Below are 25,963 nucleotides of genomic sequence, written 5' to 3'. Positions count from 1 at the left end.
TTTTTTTTTTAACTATACTGTTTTTCATATATCTAATTGGCTGTGTCCTGGAACTTTATTTCCTGTTGACATGACACTGAAGTTTTACATAATACCTCCCCCATCCCATCACACTCACACAGTCCTCAGAGAGGAACTATGATGGGCTACCAGCCAGTCTCTTCCTTTGTGCACTTATCACCTGACCTCTCCCACATCCTTTGCTGAGAGACTAACACTTTGTGGCCAGCCCCACACCTCAGCTTATAGTAAGAATCTGCTGAGCTGCAGTGCTGGCCCAAAAAACGTAACTTATCAGCAGCATAGTAAGGGGGATGGGGAGTAGGAACTGTTCGTTAGCAGGAAATAACCACTCTGCTGACTGCTCATTGCTTGTTGGAAATATTTCTAGGCAACACAGCCTTCAGTTTTCTCAGTAACTACAGCACCAATATGAAAATTGTGGAAGTATGGGGCACAGTCCCCTGTACACCTTTTACGGAGAATGAAAAATCTTAATCGATGTTCGCACCAGACGACGATGGTTCGGGGGATCGGTGGCGATGGAACAAAAGACCATTCCCCTGAAAACGTACCCATGGTCATTAAATCAATCGTGCAAACGATTGTTCGCCATAAACAGTCACCTCAACAATTGCGTCGTGGGTACGGACTTTTAAGCAGTGCTATAGGTTAAGGACACCCATAGGTGAGTACAGGAGTGATTTGGCCAGGTTGGAGTTCCTTCTTAATACATAGGGAGAGGTTTGATTTTGTGTGTTGTGCAATTACTTTTTTTTGTCCCTTGTTTTTTAATTGCTAGTTAAAGTTCTGTTTCTTAAAGGTGGTGCTAAGAATCTATTGCTATTAGTTACTCTAACTGCCAGACAGGATGGTGGCTTGGAAATGCTGCAAGTAAAATACTATGGCTTTGGCACTTTTTTTTTTTTTTTTTTTTTGAGCTCCTCTCTTTGCACTCTTAATGTCTATCTGCTACAGTTGAATATATTCTTGTGCACCAGTTATTATACTCTTTATCTTTTATAGCTTACTTTAACGGCTCAGCTGGGGGCCAAATGCATTTTCTGTATCGGCAGTCAAAAGTAAGGAGAGGAGGAAAAAAAACCTTTGCATTCCTTAGCCGTGATACATGTAATTCCATGGCATCATGAATAACAAAAGGCCCAATTCGTACACAATTCCCATGCTCTTGTGTATGGCCTGGCCAGCTCAGAGTTTACAAAGACACCAAACACACTGAAGAATCAGGGGTTTGTGCTTCTTTTCAAGCTCTCACAAACACATTATTAATCTGGGGCCTTTCCTAGCCACTGAGGGAATACTAAATTACCAGGCTACCGTAAGTCATTTTCTCCTAGTTGACAGGAATCATAAAAAAAATTAAAACAAACTATTTGTATTTGGTACTTATAAAAGCTAAGAAAAATGCCCTTTTTAAAAAAAAAAAAAATTGTTTTTTTAATCCTGTCAGATGCTGACTAAAGAGGCAGCTTTGATGACAGGCAGCGGCCCGGCTTGTGCATGTCTATTTACCAGGCCCTCATTTGCTGACACATCAAAAGAATTTTTTCCCTTCTCTATCACAATGGTATATTCATGCCAATGGCCTTTGCTCAGGGATTCGAAGCAACTTTTTATTGAAAGCCATCACAAAACCGTCTGACTCCTTTGTTTTATTACATTTTCTTCCCTTCTACAAAATATGCATTTAGTCAGATTCCTGTCTCCAGGTCAGATCAAGTGAATTCCACAGTGAGGGGGGCTTTGTTGTTCCTTTTGTGTCTTGTTGAAATGCTGGGAAAGGAGCAGTTTTAGAACTACTCGCTGTTCGAATAGAAGTTTGTTCAATGTTTATTTAGCAAGGTATATATATTTTGTTTTTTGAGGTATTTTTCTATTTCTCCATTTTATTGGTGGAACCAGTTTCAAACCAATATTCTTTTTTTTTTTTTTTTTTTTTTTTTTTTTTTTTTTTTGGTGGAACCTGGTTGCTTGAGTTGTGGGTTTTGGTTTTCTGAGATGACTTTGTATCTTCTGTCTCTACACTCAGTACTACAATGGCGTTTATGCAACTGTACTTTTGTTTTCGGTTCTGGAGAATCCAGTTCTGGAGTGTGATAACCTTTCTTAAAGCAAACCTGAAGTGAAAATAAACTTATGATAACTTGTATGTGTACTACAGCTAAGAAACAGCTGTATCCTGTATCTAAGCACACATCACCGCTTTGTCAGGCGGTACAGAACAGTGAGTACTGCTCTACACCACTTTTGGTGCAAACGGTTCCTCAAGTTGGCAAGAGATGTAAAAGTGGTCACATGCTGGCAGGTCAGGTTACTTTTAATCTGTGAAAACCAACATATCAAATCCAAGGGAGGAGAAAGCTGTAGTATGAATAGTGGTACATTTTTGTTGGTTGAAAAGGGGCAAGGGATTGAGCTCCTTATTACATTGTAATGTACGTGGTATAATACTGGTGTAAGGTCATATTTTGCTGCCCTACCGCTTCCTACATCACTGCGTGCCATAATGTGCATGCACAGTGTATTGTGAAATTGTTACCCCCAATTCTTTAAACTGTAGGACTCCTACACACCCCAAATTTTGAAGGGAGGGAGGGGAGCCTCCAAGCTACATCTGTGCCTATTTTTAGCCCCAAAGTCCCACTGGCTCACAAGATAGGTTTGAGTGCCATATCTTGGGAACCAGCGGTGCTGGGGAAGCGTAGGAGGCGTAGCTGTGGGGAAACCGGAAATGTACTTCCTATGCATGCAAGAAAAAGCAATGATATAGCAGGAGGAAAAGGTTCCTTCTGTGCATGTGCGCGAGAAAACACAACGTAGCAGCAAAATGTGATGAGCAGCAGTGTCGTTACATCGGTAGGAGTAGCGGTATGATTGATTCTCTGTTTGTGTTTTTTTGTGATCAAGTCGGGCTAGGTGGTACATTGAGCACTACTATTCAGTAGAATTCTAGTTGGGGAATAAGTGGTTGATTGCTGCATCAGGCCATTAGCGACCCTTGTGTGGAACCTTTAAAGGTGCGTGCACCCCTTTGAAGGGTGTCACCTGTCTGGTATCAGGACCTGATCTCTTTGGGTGACATCATTGGGCTGGGCTCCACACACGCATGTCAGCTGTGTAGCTGATGGGCTGCGTTGCTATGTGGGGTGGGGTCCGATGGATGACAAGTGGCGCATGTGTAATGTCATGCGGTGGGCTGGAGAATGGTGTGAACAGTGGTTGGGCAGGGATTGGCGTCGCTAGGTGTTAGCAGATCCACCCGGTGGATCGCTCGTGGGTTGGGGGTCACCGGCTGCCTTGCACATGCCTGATTATGGGCGGAGGCGATTATCAGCCGCCTCAGCAGACTTAAGTCAGGCGTGTGTAAAGAGAGCCTGAGGTGGGCTCAGAAATAGGGGGAAGAAAATGGGCTGCCTGATCCATGGGGCTGAGCAGATCAGGTCGCTGCAAAAAATGCCGCTCCGGTGTAGGTCACAATGCTGCACTGAGAGACTGTGTGTCTCTCCTAGCGGGCGAGGGAGCGGCAGGAGGTGCAGCCAGGGAGAGAGCTGCCCAATGACAGCTCAGGAAACCCTGCAGGAACGCCCCTGGTGGGCGTTTCAAATAGGGAATTCCTATCCTCTGCAGCAGTTGGACACAGAGCCATGTCATTAAGCAGACAACATGCCTCTGTGTCCCATCTGCACCCCGAAGATCCACCTCTGTTCTCATTAACATACTGTATATTGGATAATTCACACTGAGCCCCATCAGTTGGTGATGAGAAACTAGTTTTATTGTCTTTGTAAAGCACTGAACAAAAATATCTGCAATGTATGAATGTGTAAAATAAAATAACAATTCAACCCTTTTGTCCTTTTAAACCAAAGTTGCTAGTTGTGGTTTTATTTTAGCAAGTGTCTGGCCCAAACATCTGCAAGGGAGTTTAGTGTTGTGGTTTAAATTATCAGTCTTGCCCTAAAGTCTGATGTAGCTAGATACTGGCTCCAACTCTTGCAATACGTCCATCGTCCAAGCCAGTTTGCTCTTCCTATCAGATTTTTAACTAATTGGATAGTTTAGGTACATTCAGACTATCCCAAAATTCACTCCAATTATCTTTACATACATATTTATTTTATTAAGAATTAAAAACACATGGAGTATAGACAGCCTGTCTAGAGCTGCAAAACAGTCATCAGGCTTATTCTAATTATTGTGTTATGTCAGTAGAAAAGTCCTTATTAAGATTTGAAGTACCGTATTCTGAAGGCCATATTGTATTACTTGAATTTGATAGCCTACACTTTTCTCACTCCGGCTGTTGGAAGCAGCATGTCTGGTTTCACTAGTTTACTGACCGGTTCCCTGGAAGACAAATCCTGAGAAATTATTCATTGTGAATGCCTCCTTTTCATTTTGCTGTGAGATTCCCAGGGGAGAATGTAGAATCATGATGGATTTTTCTCACTCAGACAATAGATCATTAGTATAGGTGTCCCTGTCTGGAAAATGTTGGCCTTCCCTTAAAGGACACCTGGAATGAGGTTTACGGAGGTTGCCATATTGATTTTCTTTTTAACTACTTGCCTACCTTTGCTACACTTTTTTTTGTCTATGCCCCTGAGAACATAATTTTCAGCTCAGGGGAAATGTGTCGCTCTGTTTATTCTCTGCTGTGCACGCCGGTTCTCTGCTCCCACCGCCCCATGATCGGTGAATGGGTGCGTGTTCCCAAAGCCATTCAAATTCCCTGTAATGGATAAAATCCGGCATCTGCGAGATACTGGTGTTTTGATCACCAAGTGAAAGTAAAAAAAAAAAAAAAAAAAAATACACAGGAATAAAGTGTGGGGACATCTAGTGGTCAAAAAGTAAAAATACACTATCGATATAGATATCTATCTGTATATCCACTTCAGCTTTCACCTTATGCATCCGAGCAATTTTCACCTCCCATTCATTCGCCAATAACTTTATCACTGATTATCACAATGAATTGATCTATATCTTGTTTTTTTTCGCCACCAATTAGGGTTTCTTTGGCTGGTACATTTTTGCTAAGAATTATTTTTTTCTAAAAGCATTTTAACAGGAATATTAAGAAAAAATGGAAGACATTATTTCTCAGTTTTCTACCATTATAGTTTTAAAATAATACATGCTAACTTAATTAAAACCTACGTATTTTATTTGCCCATTTGTCCCGGTTATTACACCATTTAAATTATGTCCCTATGACAATGTATGGTGCCAATTTTATTTGGAAATAAAGGTGCATTTTTTTACTTTTGCGTTCATCACTATTTACAAGCTTATAATTTAAAAATATTAGTTGTATATCCTCTTCACATACATATTAAAAAAAAAAAGTTCAGAGCCTTAGGTAACTATTGTTCATCTTTTTTTTTTTTTTTTTTATTGTAATAGGTTTATTTGGGTATTTTTTGGGTGTGGGAGGTAAACCATTAATTTAAAATGTAAAGTGTGTGCATGTAGTTTTACTATTTGGCCACAAGATAGCCACAGTGAACACGCTTGCCTACAAGAACTATAAGGAAGGTGTGTGTGTGTGTGTGTGTGTGTGTGTGTGTGTGTGTGTGTGTGTGTGTGTGTGTGTGTGTGTGTTAGATCCAAAAGGCTAAAATGGTTAAATATATCCTTTACCCCACAGTTGCCACAATAAAATACTATATATAGATCTTTTCGGTGTGATAAGTAGAGATAAAGTTTTTGGCGAATGAATGGGAGGAGCCAAATTGCTGTGGGTTTAAAGGGGGTAAACCCAGTGGTAGGGAAGTAGTTAAACATTGTCAATATCCTGGCTTTCCTGTTGATTCTCTGCCTCTAAAGACAATGAACATGCATGCAGATCGGATGTTGGACTGGATTTGCCACATGCTTGTTTTAGGTGTGTGAATCCGACACTATTGATGCAGGAAAGGTCAGTGGCATGCTATGCAACTAGTAATAAAAGAAAATTAATATGGCAGCCACCATATCTATCTCGCTTCAGGTGTCCTTTCCGCAACCTCCAATGTTTAATTAATCCAGCCAACTACTACTGTATTGTACTTGCTGCTATAGGATGCCTGCTACTTCTGCTAACTTGAGGTCTGTAGACTGCTAGGGATCCCTGTTGAAGAACACTTCAAGGACCATAGGCTTCTCACCACCTAGGTTTCACCCCAGTGATGCTAACAACCTGTGTTGAGGCCTCAATCCGTGGGCTGTGGCTTGTATTTCCCTGGAGCCTTGTCGGTGATTATATAACATGGGCTCTTTCATACAGGCAACTGAGGGCTTTGAATTCACCGCTTTTCAGCTGCTGTCTTGCATCAGCGAATTAGTAACGTAATTGTAACTGCACCGGTGGTAAATCGATGTGCTGCAATCACCTTTGGAGTCACAAGTAGTCTGTCAATTACTCCATCAGATTCGCACCATCTAAAATACTTTATTAAGCAATCTTCTTAAAAATACAGCATATTAAAAATCCACATGTGGGTGTGCACCATAGGATGACGCACAGGCGTTTCGGGCCGTCCTCGGTCCTTTCTCAAATCCTGACAGACCCACACAGTGTGGGTCTGTCAGGATTTGAGAAAGGACCGAGGACGGCCCGAAACGCCTGTGCGTCATCCTATGGTGCACACCCACATGTGGATTTTTAATATGCTGTATTTTTAAGAAGATTGCTTAATAAAGTATTTTAGATGGTGCGAATCTGATGGAGTAATTGTCTTGCATTAGCGAGGCACTTATTAGCGTTCCGTACTGGCTGTGGACAGGTGGCCCTCTCCATGGTGCTCAGCCGTAACATACAGCAAAGTACTTGTTATCTGGAAGCCTCCGGAAGTCTCAATTAACTGGCATGCCTGATGGATAACTGGGAGGGGGAGGCAGAGCTGTACTATGTAGCTAGGTTATACTTCTCCCTGTCTGTAAACTGTTTACACTGCTGAGAGAGAGAGAGAGACAGGATCAGGCACACAGCTGTAGCTGACTATTTACACACTATTTGAAGGTATATTTCTGCTTTCTATCATTCTGAACTCCTTTTACTCAAAGCATTACTGCTAGTGTGGACTGCCTCTGTATGCTGGATGTCCTGGACACAGTCCTCCATAGTAATGCCCACAGTGAGAACTCTTCTCTGTCATATTTTCTTCACACAAATGAAAAGATAAAAAAAAAGCCTTTGTATTGCTATTTGCTGTTAATTACTGGAAATACTGTATTTTTTGGACTATTAGACTCACTTTTTCTCCCCCAAAAGTGGGGGAAAAAAACCTCACTGCGTCTTATAATCCAAATGCAGGGAGTTCCTGACTTGTGAGCGCCTGCCAATACGACCCTCCAATCTGCTGCAATGTCAGGGACTCCCTGTACTGTGCCTATGCAGAGAAGGGACAAACTGAGGACACGGGGACAGAAAGAGGCTTAGAGGAGGACACCGGTAGACACAAGGGGTACAAGGGGGCATGAGGTACAAAGGGGGCATTATCCACAAGATGCCCCTTCACCATGGATGCACCAGGTTTAATATATAACCCCCCCCCCCCCCCCCCCCCCCCCCTGGTTTTTTGTCCTCTAAACCTAGGTCAGTCTTATGGTCAGGTCCGAAAAATACGGTATGTGGCCTTTACAATTTGGCTAACTTTGATAGTTGTCCTTTAATGAATCTTTGACTTCCTGGGTCACTGGAGATTTTCATGTTAAGAAACATTTCTGCTCAACATTGAATTGGCCAGCCGTACTCTGAATGCAAGGATTACGTTAGATCAACATGCCGGGATACGCCAGCCGGTTTTAATGAAACGTCCACAATCAACCTAGAAGCTGATAAAACTAATGCACACCCCCTGGTATTTCCTGCTTGAAAGGGCTAATGTTTGGTTTTGAAAAAAAAAATAATTTTAGTAATTTACATTAGTTAATGGATTGCTGTTTGACCTTCTTTTTAATGTCTAAATATTCCAACATTCACATTCTTGTGTTCATTAACAATTGAATTTCTGCCAGCATAGATTTCCTGCTTTGACAGAATGTTGGTTTTGCCCTTCTAAACCTCAGAGAGCTGTTTAAGTAGAGATGTACAGCTTATAAAATTAGATATATATATTTTTTTTCATACACCCACGCACTAAACCTTTGAAGAAGGAACAGTTGATAGAAGAGTTTTGGGTCTGCACATTAAGTCGATGCTTTCACTTATTGGTGTCTCATCAAGATCTATCTCGTAATAGATCCAGTTTCTTTTCTTCTTGACTTTAGTTCTGTTCTGTAGAACACAATCCATAGGACTTTTAAATTGCTTAGTCATCTGGAAGTTTTTTCGTATGTTACCTTTTTTTTTTTTTTGTGTAGGAATGTCTAACAAGTGAACACGTGCTTGTCATTGTACAAGACCTCTTAACCCTTAAAGCAGGCTTTTTCAACCAGACTTCCTTAACTGTGCAGGGGATCCTTGGCATTTTTTCCAATTGTGGGGGTTGGGGGAAGTATGATATATAAAGCACACTATAATAGGTGGTACTGTAGAGGCACTAAATTGGGGACCAGAATAAAAAATGAGCACATTAATAAAAAGCACTAGAATAAGGAGACATGATGAAGGGCACTGTAATAGGGGGGTAGTGACAAACGGCCACACCAGCTTTTAAAGACCATGCCGCCTGCAAAATAAATTCAGGGGTTCCTTGAGATTCAAAAATTACTTGCAGGGGTTCCTTGAGATGCAAAAAATATTTGCAGGCTTCCTCCAGGGTAAAAAAAAGTTGAGAAAGGCTGCCTTAAAGCCTCAAACAATACATAAATCTAGTGTATGTACAGTTTGACTCATTATGTTAAGTGATCAGCCGCAGCAAATCCACAATAGAAGAACCCATTATACTTACCAAGACACTGGTCATTCATGTACCCTCCAGGCCTTCCTTCTCACCTCTCCTTTAACAGAAAATGCTGCTCAGTGGTAGTCAGGCAGTGTGTCTGTACAGCAGGTGTGCCCACACCTTTTCGGCCCGCGAGCTACTTTAAAGGTCCCTTCAGCATAGGCTAGTTAGCTAGGTATATGTGCCCTTAGTATAGGTTAGCTGGGTATATGTGCCCTTAGTACTAGTTAGCTGGGTATGTGTGCCCTTAGTACAGGTTAGCCAGGTATATGTGCCCTTAGAATAGGATAACTGGGTATGTGTGCCCTTAGAATAGGTTAGCCAGGTATATGTGACCTTAGAATAGGTTAGCCAGGTATATGTGACCTTAGAATAGGTTAGCCAGGTATATGTGACCTTAGAATAGGTTAGCCAGGTATATGTGACCTTAGAATAGGTTAGCCAGGTATATGTGACCTTAGAATAGGTTAGCCAGGTATATGTGCCCTTAGAATAGGTTAGCCGGGTATATGCGCCCATTGGAATAGGTTAGCCGGGTATATGCACCCTTAGAATAGGTTAGCCGGGTATATGTGCCCTTAGAATAGGTTAGCCGGGTATATGTGCCCTTAGTATAGGATAGCCAGGTATATGTGCCCTTGGTATATGATAGCTGGGTATAGGAGCCCGGGAACACGCAACTTACCTCCCTCCAGCTCCAGCGGTGGCCTCCTGGTCTTCACCCCCTCAGCCGCAGCTGCTTGCAGGGCCTTTTCGGCGGCTGAGGGAGGCTCCGGCGGATTGCGCTGAGGAAGTTTTCCTTCCAGCCACGCCCCCCCCCAGCCTTGACGATACGTCATGGCAGAGCCGCCCCTGGCCTCTCAGCCGCGCCTCTCTCCCCGCGAGATCAGCGGCCAGCAGCAGAATCTGATAGGACACGTTCTAGCCGCAAAATTCAATGGGACGCGACCATGAGGCCGCGATCTACCAATCAGGCGATCGCGATCGACCTATTGGGCAGCCCTGCTGTACAGCATTCAGTCCCCATTCATTATTACACCCTAATGATCAAGCAACAGACTGGGTTGCTTGGTCATTACCTAATGATCGTGTGTGTGTGTGTGTGTGTGTGTGTGTGTGTGTGTGTGTGTGTGTGTGTGTGTAACCGTAGACTTATTTGAAAATGCCTGATGGCTATATTTTTATCTATACAGATTGGGCTCATATGAAGGTTTAACCTCAGGAGCTCAATACAAAATATGCAGAGTATAGCACGCAGTGGGCGTTTTTACTCACCTCCCGGGGGATCCAGACATTGGTAGCCATTCTCCTTCCTGTCCTCCAAGGCCCTGAATCACTCTAGTGAGATCGCTGTCGGTGATTACAGCGCCAACTGGAAGACGAAGGGAAAATTGCAATGCTGGAGCCCAGGGAGGTGAGTGCTGTGACTGCTACAGGCATTCTGGCAGTATGATTTTTTTTTTCCTGATCTAAGGGTCTGAAATGTGCTGAAAAGACCCTAACCTATGGAAATAATCATACCGCCAGGGAGGTTAATGAGACTTTACACATCATTTTTAAAGGAATTGTAGCAAAGGTCACGTAACTCACTGTTGAGGGTATTTTTAATACCTAAAATCAGGAAATAATCATACCGCCAGGGAGGGTAATTTTTTTTTTTTTTTAATGAAAAGGTGTGAAAATATCGCTTTGGGGAAAAAGGGCGTTGCATATGGGCCAGGTAGTTCTGCAGACTTACTGACAGTGGCCTTGATAGCCCCTAGAGTTTGCAGTTGGTAAAAATGCCTAGTTGTCTACTAACTGAGCTCAATACAGTTCTAAATGTTCAAAATACAAAAAAAAAAAAATTATTTGGACTAATATGTAAAAACAGCACATCTACAAGACATAAAAATGTATAAAAGCACATGGGATGGCCACTCCGCCATGCAAACATCAAACGGCCAACACCGGTGCACCAAACCATAAAAGGACATGGTTTATAATGTAGTAACAAAAATGATGCTTTAGACAAAAGCGGACTAGAAGTGGTAGAACCAGGTCACCAGGTATTTTATGTATTTGTTCTTTGTTTTATAGATGCAATGTTGTTGGTCGCTGAACGATTGGAGGGCCCCTTTAACATTGAGACCGTTATGGATCCAATTGATGTGAAGATCTCTGATGCTATAATGAACATGCAAGAAAACAGCATGCAAGTGTCACAGAAGGTTTGTATCTGCAGATCAGTCATGGAAGGAATCCTTTTTATCCGACCATGTTAAAAGTATAGAGGCCCTCTTACAAACCTATAACTTGCTCCCATATCCATATTTTTGTATAGTTGAACTTTTGTTGGACAAAATAGTTGGATTCGTCATCAACAGGAACGTCTGAAGGACCTACACACGCCAGATGAAACTCTGCCGAGCCGTCTGATAATGACAGCCTTGGACAAAAATCCACCATGCACGGCAGCCCCTGATGGCGCTCAGTCAGCGGCATCAGGCACCCTCCATGCAACGTCACTCCTGCTCTGTGGTGGAGTAGAGCTGAACACCTTGCAAAGCTCGCAATGTTGCCTGAGGGATTGCATCTCGATCCCCATCAGGCAACACTGATTGTGTGTACGGGCCTAATGCTAGGTGCACACAAATTAATTTATGGGGAATCGGATGATTGACAAAAAATCTGACTATTTCTGAAATGTCTGTACTGTTTCTGAGTGATAAAGGGATCAGGGATCGATTTTTTTTTTTTTTTTTTTTTTTTTTTTTTTTTTTTTTTTTTTTTTGTGTGAAGTTATTAGAAAATCGATCCCTTTATCAATCAGGAGCATTTTGGACATGTACACACAATATAACTTCCCGTAAGATTACCAGTCGATCTGACAGGAAATTGAATTGTGTGTACCCAGCTTTAAATGTGGCCATACACTGTAAAATTAGGTGAATTAGTGATATCATCCTGATGTTAATTTACGTTCTAGCTTGCATCATCTGACTTTTGATGAAGCCTTGCACACGTGCTGGAGAGTTCTGGGCTGTCTCTGCTGAGAAATTAGCGTGTACAGCCCACCCCGGTGTGAGACTTTTTACCTGGAGCATTTCACGAAAGAGTATTAACCACTTGAGGACCACAGTCTTTTCGCCCCTTAAGAACCAGAGCCTTTTCTTCCATTCAGACCACTGCAGCTTTCACGGTTTATTGCTCGCTCATACAACCTACCAACTAAATGAATTTTACCTCCTTTTCTTGTCACTAATACAGCTTTCTTTTGGTGCTATTTGATTGCTGCTGCAAGTTTTTTACTTTTTATTATATTCATCAAAAAAGACATGAATTATGTCAAAAAAATGACTTTTTTAACTTTCTGTGCTGACATTTTTCAAATAGTTACATTTCCTATACATTTGAGCGCGAAAATTATTCTGCTACATGTCTTTGATAAAAAAAAAAAAAACATTCAGTGTATGTATATTGGATTGGGTAAAAGTTATAGCGTTTACAAACTATGGTGCCAAAAGTGAATTTTCCCATTTTGAAGCATCTCTGCCTTTTCTAACCACCTGTCATGTTTCATGAGGTGCTAAAATTCCAGGATAGTATAAATACCCCCCAAATGACCCCATTTTGGAAAGAAGACATCCCAAAGTATTCAGTGAGAGGCATGGTGAGTTCATAGAAGATTTTATTTTTTGTCACAAGTTAGCGGAAAATGACACATTTCTTCTAACTTGCGACAAAAAAAAATGAAATCTGCCACGGACTCACTATGCTCCCCTCTGAATACCTTGAAGTGTCTACTTTCCAAAATGGGGTCATTTGTGGGGTGTTCACTGTCCTGGCATGTTGGGGGTGCCTAATTGTAAGCACTCCTGTAAAGCCTAAAGATGCTCATTGGACTTTGGGCCCCGTAGTGCAGTTAGGCTGCAAAAAAGTGCTACACATGTGGCATTGCCGTTCTCAGAAGTAGTATAATGTGTTTTGGGGTGTATTTTTACACATACCCATACTGGGTGGGAGAAATATCTCTGTAAATGACAATTTTGATTATTTTTACACACAATTGTCCATTTACAGAGATATTTCTCCCACTCAGCATGGATATGTGTAAAAATACACCCCAAAACACATTATAGTACTTCTCCTGAGTACGGCAATACCACATGTGTGGCACTTTTTTGCACCCCAACTGCGCTAAGGGGCCCAAAGTCCAATGAGTACCTTTAGGATTTCACAGGTCATTTTGCGACATTTGGTTTCAAGGACTACTCCTCACGGTTTAGGGCCCCTAAAATGCCAGGGCAGTATAGGAACCCCACAAATGACCCCACTTAGAAAGAAGACACTCCAAGGTATTCCGTTAGGAGTATGGTGAGTTCATAGAAGATTTTTTTTGTCACAAGTTAGCGGAAATTGATTTATTGTTTTTTTTCTTTCACAAAGTGTCATTTTCAGCTAACTTGTGACAAAAAAAAATTCTATGAACTCACCATACTAACAGAATACCTTGGGGGGTCTTCTTTATAAAATGGGGTCACTTGTAGGGTTCCTATACTGCCCTGGCATTTTAGGGGCCCTAAACCGTGAGGAGTAGTCTAGAATGCAAATGCCTCAAAATGACCTGTGAATAGGACGTTAGGCCCCCTTAGCGCACCTAGGTTGCAAAAAAGTGTCACATGTGGTATCGCCGTACTCAGAAGAAAAATGCCAGGGCAGTATAGGAACCCCACAAATGACCCCACTTAGAAAGAAGACACCCCAAGGTATTCCGTTAGGAGTATGGTGAGTTCATAGATTTTTTTTTTTTTTGGTCACAAGTTAGCGGAAATTGATTTTAATTGTGTTTTTTCACAAAGTGTCATTTTCCGCTAACTTGTGACAAAAAATAAATTCTATGAACTCACCATACTCCTAACTGAATACCTTGGGGGGTCTTCTTTATAAAATGGGGTCACTTGTGGGGTTCCTATACTGCCCTGGCATTTTAGGGGCCCTAAACCGTGAGTAGTCTGGAAACCAAATGCCGCAAAATGACCCTTGAAATCCTAAAGGTACTCATTGGACTTTGGGCCCCTTAGCGCAGTTAGGGTGCAAAAAAGTGTCACACATGTGGTATCTCCGTACTCAGGAGTAGTAGTATAATGTGTTTTGTGGTGTATTTTTACATATAACCATGCTGGGTGGGAGAAATATCTCTGTAAATTACACATTTTTGATTTTTTTTTTTACACACAATTGTCCATTTACAGAGGGATTTCTCCCACCCAGCATGGGTATGTGTAAAAATACACCACAAAAACACATTATACTACTTCTCCTGAGTACGGCGATACCACATGTGTGACACTTTTTTGCAGCCTAGGTGCGCTAAGGGGCCCAACGTCCTATTCACAGGTCATTTTGAGGCATTTGGATTCTAGACTACTCCTCACGTTTTAGGGCCCCTAAAATGCCAGGGCAGTATAGGAACCCCACAAGTGACCCCATTTTAGAAAGAAGACACCCCAAGGTATTCCGTTAGGTGTATGGTGAGTTCATAGAAGATTTTATTTTTTGTCACAAGTTAGTGAAAAATGACACTTTGTGAAAAAAAAACAATACAAATCAATTTCTGCTAACTTTTGAACTTCTATGAACTCGTCATACACCTAACAGAATACCTTGGGGTGTCTTTTTTTCTAAAAAGGGGGCTCTTGTGAGGTTCCTATACTGCCCTGGCATTTTACGGGCCCAAAACCGTGAGTAGTCTGGAAACCAAATTTCTCAAAATGACTGTTCAGGGGTATAAGCATCTGCAAATTTTGATGACAGGTGGTCTGAGGGGGCAAATTTTGTGGAACCGGTCATAAGCAGGGTGGCCTCTTAGATGACAGGTTGTATTGGGCCTGATCTGATGGATAGGAGTGCTAAGGGGGTGACAGGAGGTGATTGATGGGTGTCTCAGGGGTGGTTAGAGGGGAAAATAGATGCAATCAATGCACTGGGGAGGTGATCGGAAGGGGGTCTGAGGGGGGATCTGAGGGTTTGGCCGAGTGATCAGGAGCCCACACGGGGCAAATTAGGGCCTGATCTGATGGGTAGGTGTGCTAGGGGGTGACAGGTGATGACAGGAGGTGATTGATTGGTGTCTCAAGGTGTGATTAGAGGGGGGAAATAGATGCAAGCAATGCACTGGCGAGGTGATCAGGGCTGGGGTCTGAGGGCGTTCTGAGGGTGTGGGCGGGTGATTGGGTGCCCTAGGGGCAGATAGGGGTCTAATCTGATGGGTATCAGTGACGGGCTGATTGATGGGTGGTCAGTGGGTGATTAGATGGCAGAACAGATGTAAACCATGCACTTTGGAGGTGATCTGAGGGTAGGTCTGGGGCAATCTGATGGTGTGGGTGATCAGATTGCCCGCAAGGGGCAGGTTAGGGGCTGATTGATGGGTGGCAGTGACAGGGGGTGATTGATGGGTGATTGACAGGTGATCAGTGGGTTATTACAGGGAAGAACAGATGTAAATAATGCACTGGAAAATTGATAAGGGGGGGTCTGAGGGCAATCTGAGCATGTGGGGCGGGTGATTGGGTGCCCGCAAGGGGCAGATTAGGGTCTATTCTGATGCGTAACAGTGACAGGTGGTGATAGGGGGTGATTGGTGGGTAATTAGTGGGTGTTTAGAGGAGAGAACCGATGTAAACACTGCACTTGGGAGGTGATCTGATGTTGGATCTGCGGGCGATCTATGGGTGTGGGTGGGTGATCAGATTGCCCGCAAGGGGCAGGTAAGGGGCTGATTGATGGGTGGCAGTGACAGGGGGTGATGGGTGATTGACAGGTGATTGGCAGGTGATCAGGGGGGATAGATGCATACAGTACACGAGGGGGGGGGGGGTCTGGGGAGAATCTGAGGGGTGGGGGGGTGATCAGGAGGGGGCAGTTTGGGGTTAAAAAAAAATAGCGTTGACAGAAAGTGATAGGGAGTGATTTACGGGTGATTAGGAGGGTGATAGGGTGCTAACAGTGGTCTGGGGGGGGGGGGGGTCTGAGGGGTGCTGTGGGCGATCAGGGGGCAGGGGGGGGGGGGGGGGAAATCGGTGTGCTTGGGTGCAGACTAGGGTGGATGCAGCCTGCCCTGGTGGTCCCTCGGACACTGGGACCACCAGGGCAGGAGGCAGCCAGTATAATAGGCTTTGTATACATTACAAAGCCTATTATACTATTTACATGCGGCGATCTGGGTGCTAGTAACCCGCCGGCGCTTCTGAACGGCCGGCGGGTTACAGCGCGAGGGGGGCGGAGCCAGTCGCCGGCGGCTGATCACGTCACGAATGACGCGATCGCCGCATAACCACTCTTGCCGCCGATGGGCGTATTGCGGTCGTTTAGGCCCAGTCTTTGCCGCCGCCCATCGGCTGGGGGCGGTCGGCAAGTGGTTAATAAGCTGGATGGTGCAGCATGAAATCAATTGGAATCGCCTAAAGGTGTACATTTGTAACACATCTCCCTTACCCTAGTGTCTATCTAGACTGCCCTGTGCAAATCTCAACTTTTTTTTAAAATATTTTTTTTGTTCTTCACCCCTTCGTTGTTTAAAGGTGTTTCAAGGGTGTGGACAGCCTAAGCTCCTTCCTCCAGGAAGAACCGCTCGGTCCGTGTCCGAAACTAACTTTAACAACCGATTCAGAGCCTATAGTCCTGAGGAGCGTCCAACAACTGCTGCTGGGACAAGTTTGGATAGACTGGTGAGTTTTCTCCTAATTCTTTGCGTTCTGAGTCTTGGTTAGTTTTCTAAACCTTAAGTTATTAGTCTGAAGTATTTGTTTGAATTTATATTTGTTTAGTTGACCTGTTACATGTTGCTTTGTCTATCTGCAGGTAGCGGATGTAAAAGAGAAACTGAAGTCTGCCAAGAAATTTTGGTCTGCTCTGCCCAACAATATCTGTAAAAACAACTGGACATCAGGTGCAAATGAGGATGACTGTTGGAACGGAAGTGACAAAAGCAGGTTTGTGTTCCGACCTCACATAGTACCGTATTTTTCGCCATATAAGACGCACTTTTTCTCCCCCAAAAATGGGGAGAAAAAGTCCCTGCGTCTTATATGGCAAAGACAGGGAATCCCCAACTTCCGAACGTCGCCAAACTGCCGCCACGTTGGGGATTCCCTGCCCGTTTGCGGCCTCCTGTCTCCCTATTTGTCCTCAATCATGTTTGCCGCATGCCTGCGCTGCATGTTTGCCTCGCGCCACGTGTTGTCTGCCCTCCTCCCCCCGCGTGTTGTCTGACCCCCAGCTGTGTGTATGGCTGTGTTGTCTGCCATCGATGACGCGTCATTACAAGCCCGGCACTATTCTAGAAGTTCTATAAATTCTGCTTTAATCATGAGATTCCTGGAAATGTAGTTCTGGGTTTAGTTGGGCTTGCAAGATTAGCAGTAGAATGTTGGACAAGGTTACTTTTGAAAATTTGCATTTACGTTTTGAACCTTTTGTCAGGGTAGTCTGCAGAGACACACTCCAGCCAGACATGGCCATTGTTTTCCAAATTTCATTCTTGCATTGTCTTCACCTTTTTGATGTCCCTTTCCCATCCTACCATATCTGCTTTGTCCTTCGGCAGGTATTTGTATGCGGTTATGGGTAATGGCCTGGCAAGTCAGATCAACAATCCCGATGTGCAGGTGGATGTCACAAAGCCAGACATGGTGATTCGCCGACAGATTATGCAGCTGCGTGTGATGACCAACAAGATGAAGAGTGCCTACAATGGCAATGATGTGAACTTCATCGATATAAGTAAGTCCAGTTCTTTTTACAATTACCTTGTGGTATAAATCAAAATTAGTCAGCGGTGCCTCACACTTTTTCTATGTGACGTTATAGTTGCTCTAGTTGTCACTTTACACAGTGCTGGGCACATTGCACTTTAACACGTGTTTCACCTAAAGGGAACCTAAAATGAGAGATTTTTCCTTTTAAAATAATACCCTTTGCCTGACTTTGTTCTGCTGACCCTATGTCTATAATACTTTTAGCAACAGCCCCTCAACAAGCATGCAGACCAGGTGCTCTGACTGAAGTCAGACTGGATTGGCTGCATGCTTGTTTCAGGTGTGTGATTCAGCCACTACTGCAGCCAAAGAGATCAGCAGGACAACCAGGCAACCGGTATTGTTTAAAAGGAAACATCCATATCCCTCTCTCAGTTAAAGGATACCACAACTGAAAAAAGATTGCTGCAGTGTGGTGGGGGGTTAAAAATACATACCATCCGCTCCTCCTGCCCCCCTCAGTCTGCCTCCGTTAGTGTAATATAAATCCCGTTGTCCGGCGACTTGCTTGACCCCTCACCCGGACATACTGCGCCCTGTGTGCGCAGTATGTCCTCCCCTCTTCACTTCTGGCCGGCGCATAGCGAGTGGCTCAGAAGCACGCTGATCCCTCTGTCTCCTCTGGGCTGCGTGTGTGCTCCACTGCACCAAGCGTCACATGCTACACTACACGCTTGGTGTAGTGGAGCGCACACGCAGCCCAGAGGAGACAGAAAGATCAGCGTGCTTCTGAGCTGCTCGCTATGCGCTGGCCCGAAGTGAAGATGCGAGGACATACTGCGCACTCAGGGCGCAGTAAGTTGCCTGACACCGGGATGTATATTACAGTAACAGCAGCAGGAGGAGCAGATGGTATGTACTTTTAACCCCTGACACACTGCTGCAATCATTTTTTTTCAGTTCTGGTATCCTTTAAGGTTCCCGTTTAAGGATTATTCTGCGAAATTACTCCTTTATCATTGCCATTATTTTTCTTAATTTCCTACTCTAATCTCACATTAGGATCTTTATTTTTCAATTTTCATCATTGCAATCTATGCTTCAAGCAGCGGAAAGTCTAAAACCTGCCCTGCAGTCTCCATATTCCCCAATTCAAGTTTCCTTTAATATTACTCAGGGTTTTCCAAGTATTAAAGAGGAACTCCAGTGAAAATAATGTAATAAAAAAGTGCTTCATTTTTACAATAATTATGTATAAATGATTTAGTCATTGTTTGCCCATTGTAAAATCTTTTTAAATCCCTGATTTACATTCTAACATTTATCACACGTTGATATTTTTACTGTTGGCAGGTGATGTAGCTGCTGCATGCTTTTTTGGCAGTTGGAAACAGCTGTTAACAGCTATTTCCCACAGTGCAACAAGGTTCACAGGCAGGAAAACTGCCAGGAGTACCACGGTCCTCAGTTTCTTGTGGGAGGGGTTTCACCACAATATCAGTCATGCAGCACCCCCTGATGGTCTGTTTGTGAAAAGGAATAGATTTATCATGTAAAAGGGCGATATCAGCTACTGATTGGGATAAAGTTCAATTCTTGGTCGGAGTTTCTCTTTAACCACTTTACCACCACAGTAGCGTGTATCTACGCCCCTTTCAACAACCTTTTCCCACCAGGTGCATAGATACACGCACTACCGCCGCTGACCGCGCTCGCTCATGCACGCACTCCTGGCCGCTCACCTGGAGATCAATGAACGGGTAAACTGTTCCCGTTCGTTGATCTAACTCCCTGCAGCAATGATCGACATGCTTCCGTGAGCAGCTGCGCGATCATTGGGGAAAAAAAGTTTCCCAGCCTCATAACACTTCCTGTAAGCGTACTTCCTACGCTTACAGGACCCATGCACAAAAAATTACTGTGGCCATCTTGTGGCCAAATAGTAAAACTGCATCCAAAAACATTTTTCATATATAAATACATAGTTTTATATTATAAATTAACTCATTACCTCCCACACTCCCCTTTTTTTTTTTTTTTTTTTTTTTTGTAATAAAGAAAAAAATTACAATAAATACATAGTTACCTTAGGGACTGAACTCTTTAATTATTTGTCAAGAGGGTATAACACTGTTACTTTATAAAACTATGGGCTTGTAATAAGGGATGGACGCAATGCTGAAAAAAAAGCCCCTTTATTTCCAAATAAAATATTGGCGCCAAACATTGTGATAGGGACATAATTTAAACGGTGTAATAACCGGGACAAATGGGCAAATACAGTTTATGGATTTTAATTACAGTAGCATGCATTATTTAAAAACTATAATGGCTGAAAAATATTTCCAACATTTTTTCCTATTTTCCCATTAAAACACATTTAGAAGAAAATTAATTCTTGGCATAATGTCCCACCTAAAAAAAGCCTAATTGCTGGCGAAAAAAACAAGATATAGTTCATTTCATTGTGATAAGTAATGATAAAGTTATAAACGAATGAATGGAAGGAGCGCTGAAAGTGAAAATTTCTCTGGTGCTCCAGGGGTAAAACCCCTCAGTTGGGAAGTGGTTAAAGCCTTTAGTTTCAAGTTTTGGTTAGATTGAGGTAGGGATGGAACTGTTATTTATTATTTACTAAACAAACTAGGATATACTTTATATTTTAGATCCCTTGAACATAGCCACCTTTTTGCTTTGACGGCTTTGCATATTTCTGACATTGGCCTTAATTCGAAGGGCTGTTCGTAAAAAATAATAATAATAATCATAATAATTTGGTAAAATACCACATTCAGTATTTTAGACTTTTTTTTTTTTTCTGAATTAACAAAGAGTTCCACACATGTGGTAACAGTTCAGTAAATTACTCAATTCAATTAACGAAGTAACCTTTCTAACCAGCTGTGCGGTGTTCTGTGATGTCCCTGCTTCTGTCCTGAGATGGCTATCGAGAGTAAAAGTCCTCCCTGTGCATCATTTTAAACAAAACATGCATTCATGCAACTAGAGGGCCTTTTTCTGTGCATCAATCTATAGATTTGCACGTTCAAAGGGATCCAAGAAAGCCTCTATGAATGTGCGCATGTTTGTTTTTACTTTCGGATGTCCTAACCAGTAGTACATCACATGAAATGGAGTGAGTAACAGGATTGGATGGCTATTCCTATTGGCTGTCTCCTTTGTCTGGTGCTGATTGTTAGTTACCGACTTCTCCAAGCTTTTAGAATACTGAACATCTCACTTGATGTATCAAATGCTGTCATCTTTGTGAATTGACATTTATAGCTGTATTTACTGAACAAGTTGGTAATTTACCTCACTAGTCGGTAGAGCTCTACAACATGGAGGCTAAAGATAATTGGCAACAGAACAAAAATTATTCTAGAATAAGCATTTATATATAGCACTGGCATTTTCTGCAGTGATTGTAGACTGATCAGTTGGTGTCACTGAATGTCCCTCAGAGGACCATTAGAGCCATTTTTTACATTTTGCTAAGTCTCTAGTTAAAAACCACAGAATAAAACACTGTTACATATTTCAAAATGACACTCAGTATCAGTTGTCACCTTGGTCTATCTACCGGACAATATTTTTGACCGACACTACCTTTTTGCACACAGATGTGATGGTGAAGCCATGCCTGTTGGAAGTCTTGTAGAGACAGCAGAGTTTAAGCTGTAGTGGTCCTTTAATACAAATCTTACTGCTTTATCAAACTTCAAGTTTCAACACCTAAAACATCCTAGCAGCATTAAGCAGTGGGTTAATGAGAACAAGCATATGAAGCAAATCTGTGTCGTACTTGACTCTGTTCCTACTAAAGGCAGGATGTCTGTACCCTTTTTACAATGTATGTAAAAAAAAAAACCTGATCATGTGGAAACCTGCACATATATATATATATTTTATGCTGCCTCTACTTTTTGGTATAGCAGTATGCCACTTCATTCTCAGGTTGGTATGGGGACATGCCCCTAACCTAATCATGCACCTGTGTTTAAGAGGCATCTGATTTCTGCCATATTTGTTTTCCTCTGATCTAAACACCAGTTGCCTGGCAGTCCTCCTGATCTCTGGCTGCAGTAGTGTCTGAATTGCACAAGTGAAACCAGCATGCAGCTAATCTAGTCAGACTTCAGACTGAGAAGTCTGAGTAGAAGACAGACTGATCTGTATGCTTGTTCGTGGTATATGGCTGAAAGTATGACAGGCTGATGATCAGGACAGCCAGGCAATTTACATTATTTTAAAAGGAAAAATGTCAGCCTCCATAGTCCTCTCACTTCGGATGTGCTTTAAGTGTTCGGACATCGCACTTTGGAACATGGTCATGCCCCTATTTATAATCTGTGAATGTTCTGGTCTGGACTATAACGCTTCCTGTTTTTCCAATGTCTAATCATTTTTTGTAGGCTCCTTAAAGACTCTAACAAAATTTTTAGCCTTATTTCTTCTATCCTGTAAGTTCCTATACCTGTTCTAATGTGTTTTGGCTTACTGCAGCCTTTCCTAGTTGCACAGTGGCTGTATTATCTCTGTTATATCATCTAATCTTCTGTCGGCTCTGTTGGGCTCAGGCATTCAGGCTGAAATGTGCTAATCTGCTTGTGATAGGATAGAAGCTATATACACCCTCTCCAGGCCCCCTGCAGTCTCTGTAGGAGTCACAGACACTGCTTATCTGAGCCTATCACAAGCTTTTAGCAGCCATGTCTTTTGTTTGTAAACACTGCTTAAAACTGCCAATTACAAGCCAGGATTGCAGCAGGGAGTGGCAGAAACAGCACAGAGGGGCCCAGGAGAACATAATGAATAGAATGGTATGCTTTTTATTGTAACAATTTTAGAGTACAGATTCTCTTTAAATTTAAGTTTTCACAAAAAAAAAAAAGTTTTCATGTGTTGTGGTTTAGTCTCACTGCACAGAAACGCCATTCAAATACTTTGTTTTTTGTTCTTTCAGGTGACGAGAACAGTGGTGATGGTAGTGGCAGCGGGGACTGTGAAACATCACCATGTGCGTCTCCTGCGCACCCAACAGTTGGCGTAAGGCTTTTCAATGAGCCACCAAGGGGCAGGGCCAATGTAAAAGAAACTTTAGGCGAGAAAGATGCAGCCTGGACCAACACAGCTTCACTCTTCATTATTCTTCCAAGTGTCCTGTTCTTGGTGAGACAATTGAGATAATAGAAGAAGAATTGAGAAACATTAGCAAAAGCAAAAAAAAGACTTTCAATATGGAAAGTGCACCTTTTATTAGAACCATCAAACAATTTTTATCTCTTCATAAGCTGGACAAAGGTGTATTTTATTTTTTTACCACGTTGCCACAGGGTCAAGTGCTGGATCCGTTGTTGTCCCTCACTTCACTTAATTACCTGGAAAATAGACTTGTTGCTCTGTCCTGTTTCTCTGGGTTTATTGGTGCAAGTAGACCTGTATATACAGATCTGTAGGTAACGGTGCTTTTGTGTTATACCACACTAGTCCTAGGATCACGCTACCAAGCTGTTATGTTTGTTCCAATGCTCCCATATAGTTTTCACCATTAGTTTCTCCTTTTATGTTATCTGTACAGAGGCTAATTTTATTTATCATATAATCTTTGGGAACAAATGACCAAGCAGCCAACAAAGTTTATCTTTTGAAATGAAATTTTATTGTGCTAGGATTTTTAAAAACGAAGGTTATCAATTCTGTCTGTTTTATCAGCAGTGATGTATTTGGTACGTTGACCAAGTGTCCAACTTTTTGCTCAGGAGGTAGCCTTCATATTGTTGACTTCACAGGGAGTCATCACTTTTCTTCTTTCTACCATTAGGTATTTTATACTCACAGTTGTACAGGAAAAGAAAAAACATTTTCTAGCTTTCTTGCAACTACTACACGACAGATATTTTTCCAACATTGGAGCTTTACGTTTGTGGGTTTGCTATAGGTAAAACCAATGATGATGTGTTTTGCTACATGCATTGCTTGGCAGAATATTACACTGGGCTTGAGAATATAGAACTCTTCAAAAAGTTTTTGCTGATTGATGGCCTACTGTAGAGGCATGCAGTAGTACTAAAGATGTCCTTGTGCTGAGAAATACAAACTGTATCAATTTGTAAAACCTATCTTAAAGCCTTCCGGAAGATTATTGGATTTTAGAAACCTTTTTGGCTTGTGAAAATTATCTGAAAGCTTTATTCCAAACTGGCAGGTCTCAGATGAAACATGATCACAAGCAGTATTTTTCACAGGTTGAGCATTTTTTGTTGTTGCTGTTTTAGGGTTTGTTTTTCTTTTTCTCTTTTTTTTGTTCCAAGAAATGTCTGTGTGTTTAATGTTGCTATACGTTGATGTTTGACAGATTCAACTAATGAATAGCTCATGACCCTATTTTTTTTTTTTTGTTTTGTTTTTGTGATGGCTCATCCAACAACACCTGCATTATCATATTGCCAATAGTAAATATCCACTAAGTTCAAAAGTGTTTTATATACCCTATATCCATATTAATAAATTCATACACTTTTTATTAAACATTTATGGAACCAGTATAAATAGAACCCACAATAAGGGTTTCTTTATTGTACAAAATTGGCTAAATCTGCAGTCGTGTGCTTTTATCTGAAAAGCAAACCGTATATGAAACAATCCATTTGCCAAATAGAAGTCCAAGCAAGTGTGTTTTTGAACTGTTATGCCAACACACTGCTTACAGGATAATTTGATTTTAATAAAACATTATTTATTATGATGAGTTCATAGTAATGGCCTTACTAGAGTTTCATTTTTAAACAGCAAAAAAAAATTATAAAATGATTTTTCAAAAAAAAACAAGTTGTAAATAACTGTTTGTTTGATAAATGGGAAAATGTGCCGAATATAGTAACTACCTCAATTCTGAGGGATTTTGTTTGCTTACGTTGCTTTGAGGGCTATTAGCTTTAGAATAAATGAGTCTGGTCTTCATAACATTAACAGAGCTTGGACTTTTATAAGCTGTTCATCAGCGCTTTTTTTTTTTTTTTTTTTTTTTCATATAAAACTTTGTCAAGTATTCAAGTAAATTTTAATTTGTTTGGAAAAAAATGTTTAATGACATTTGATATCATAGATGATGTAAACCATGAATGATAAAGAAATATATACGTATAAACTTGATAGCATTAGGTGCATATCAGAAATTATAATATTTGCTTGTAAGTCCGACCCTTATAAGTCTACACATGTTGGACTTGCCTAAGTGTAAAAAGCAATGTTTACCGTTTGGCCAATGGGTTGTTAGAGAATGGTCTATGAATACATTTTTGAAAGTCCTCCACTCATAATACGAAAAAATACTTCAGCTTAGTAATCAGTGGTCCTGGGATTGTAATGTTTAAATATCAGTCAATTTAATAAGAAGGCATGCCATGATTTTCACAAATTCAACTTAATATAAAGTTTCACTGCTTCAACCCTTCAGAAGTTTTTTTTTTTTTTTTTTTAAGGTAGCTTTTTGACGCTGTAATATATGGTACACCAATTTAAATGCCAGAGGAGGCTTTTTAATAAAATTTGTAAGTTGATGCATATTTTTACACATAAAACAGATGTTAAATATTTTTACACTATGGTACAATCCTTTTGTTATTAAAAAGTCTCATGCATAGCTTTGTCTAGAAAAAAATATTCAAGTTAGCAATTTTGTTTTTTCTTAATGCTCATTATAAACGTCTATTGCTATCATCAAGAAGTAATTTACAGCTGGTTGAATTTGAATGCGGTAAAATGTCAGGAATCCTGGACGAAAGTGGAGGAGTAAGACCAACCTCGATTATCTGTCGGAATATGTTAATATTTATTTAAGATATGAAGGAAAGAGCAAGTAGTTGTATATTAATCTATGGTAAATTAGGTGTGAATATATATATTTGTGTAAATGTAAGCATTGATTATGCATAGGGTTTCCAGCAAACGTAATCAAGTCAGCAAAATAGTTGTCAAAGGGCTAATTTTTGTAGGCGTGCCTACACCTTCCAACCTACCTTAATTTCTCAAGGTTATCTCAGTTCTATGATGTTAAAATGGGGAAGTAGTTAAGGGTAAAGTTTTGAGGTTTGCATGTCATTGTAACTGGCCAGCTGTGGGTGTTGCTTGGGCCTTGATCTGAGATTTGGGAGGTGTGCATACACATCTTGTAGAAATAGAAATGTGTACAGATCACAAGGTACATACTCTCTGTAAGTTTTTATTTTGGGTGCAATGTACGCATTAAATGTGTTTTTTTTTTTTTGTTTTTTTGTTTTTTTATTCTTTAATCAAAGCCCAACACTTTCAGTACTGTTTCAAATG

General features: G+C 41.5%; 1 protein-coding gene across 1 annotated transcript in view; it reads left to right on the top strand.

The window, feature by feature from the left end:
- The window catches only part of GPC4 (glypican 4), a 171,189-nt gene extending 146,798 nt beyond the window's left edge, over positions 1–24,391 (top strand). Inside the window, exons 5-9 of the mRNA XM_068250946.1 lie at positions 10,974–11,104; positions 16,460–16,606; positions 16,740–16,870; positions 17,485–17,660; positions 22,602–24,391. Of these exons, the coding sequence (XP_068107047.1) occupies positions 10,974–11,104; positions 16,460–16,606; positions 16,740–16,870; positions 17,485–17,660; positions 22,602–22,825 (809 nt within the window). The 3' untranslated portion in view covers positions 22,826–24,391. The remainder of the gene's footprint in view (positions 1–10,973; positions 11,105–16,459; positions 16,607–16,739; positions 16,871–17,484; positions 17,661–22,601) is intronic.
- The last annotated feature ends 1,572 nt before the right edge of the window (positions 24,392–25,963 follow it).

This window comes from Hyperolius riggenbachi, chromosome 8, assembly GCF_040937935.1.
Source record: "Hyperolius riggenbachi isolate aHypRig1 chromosome 8, aHypRig1.pri, whole genome shotgun sequence".
Taxonomy (NCBI): domain Eukaryota; kingdom Metazoa; phylum Chordata; class Amphibia; order Anura; family Hyperoliidae; genus Hyperolius; species Hyperolius riggenbachi.
This window is presented reverse-complemented; position numbering and strand designations above follow the sequence as displayed.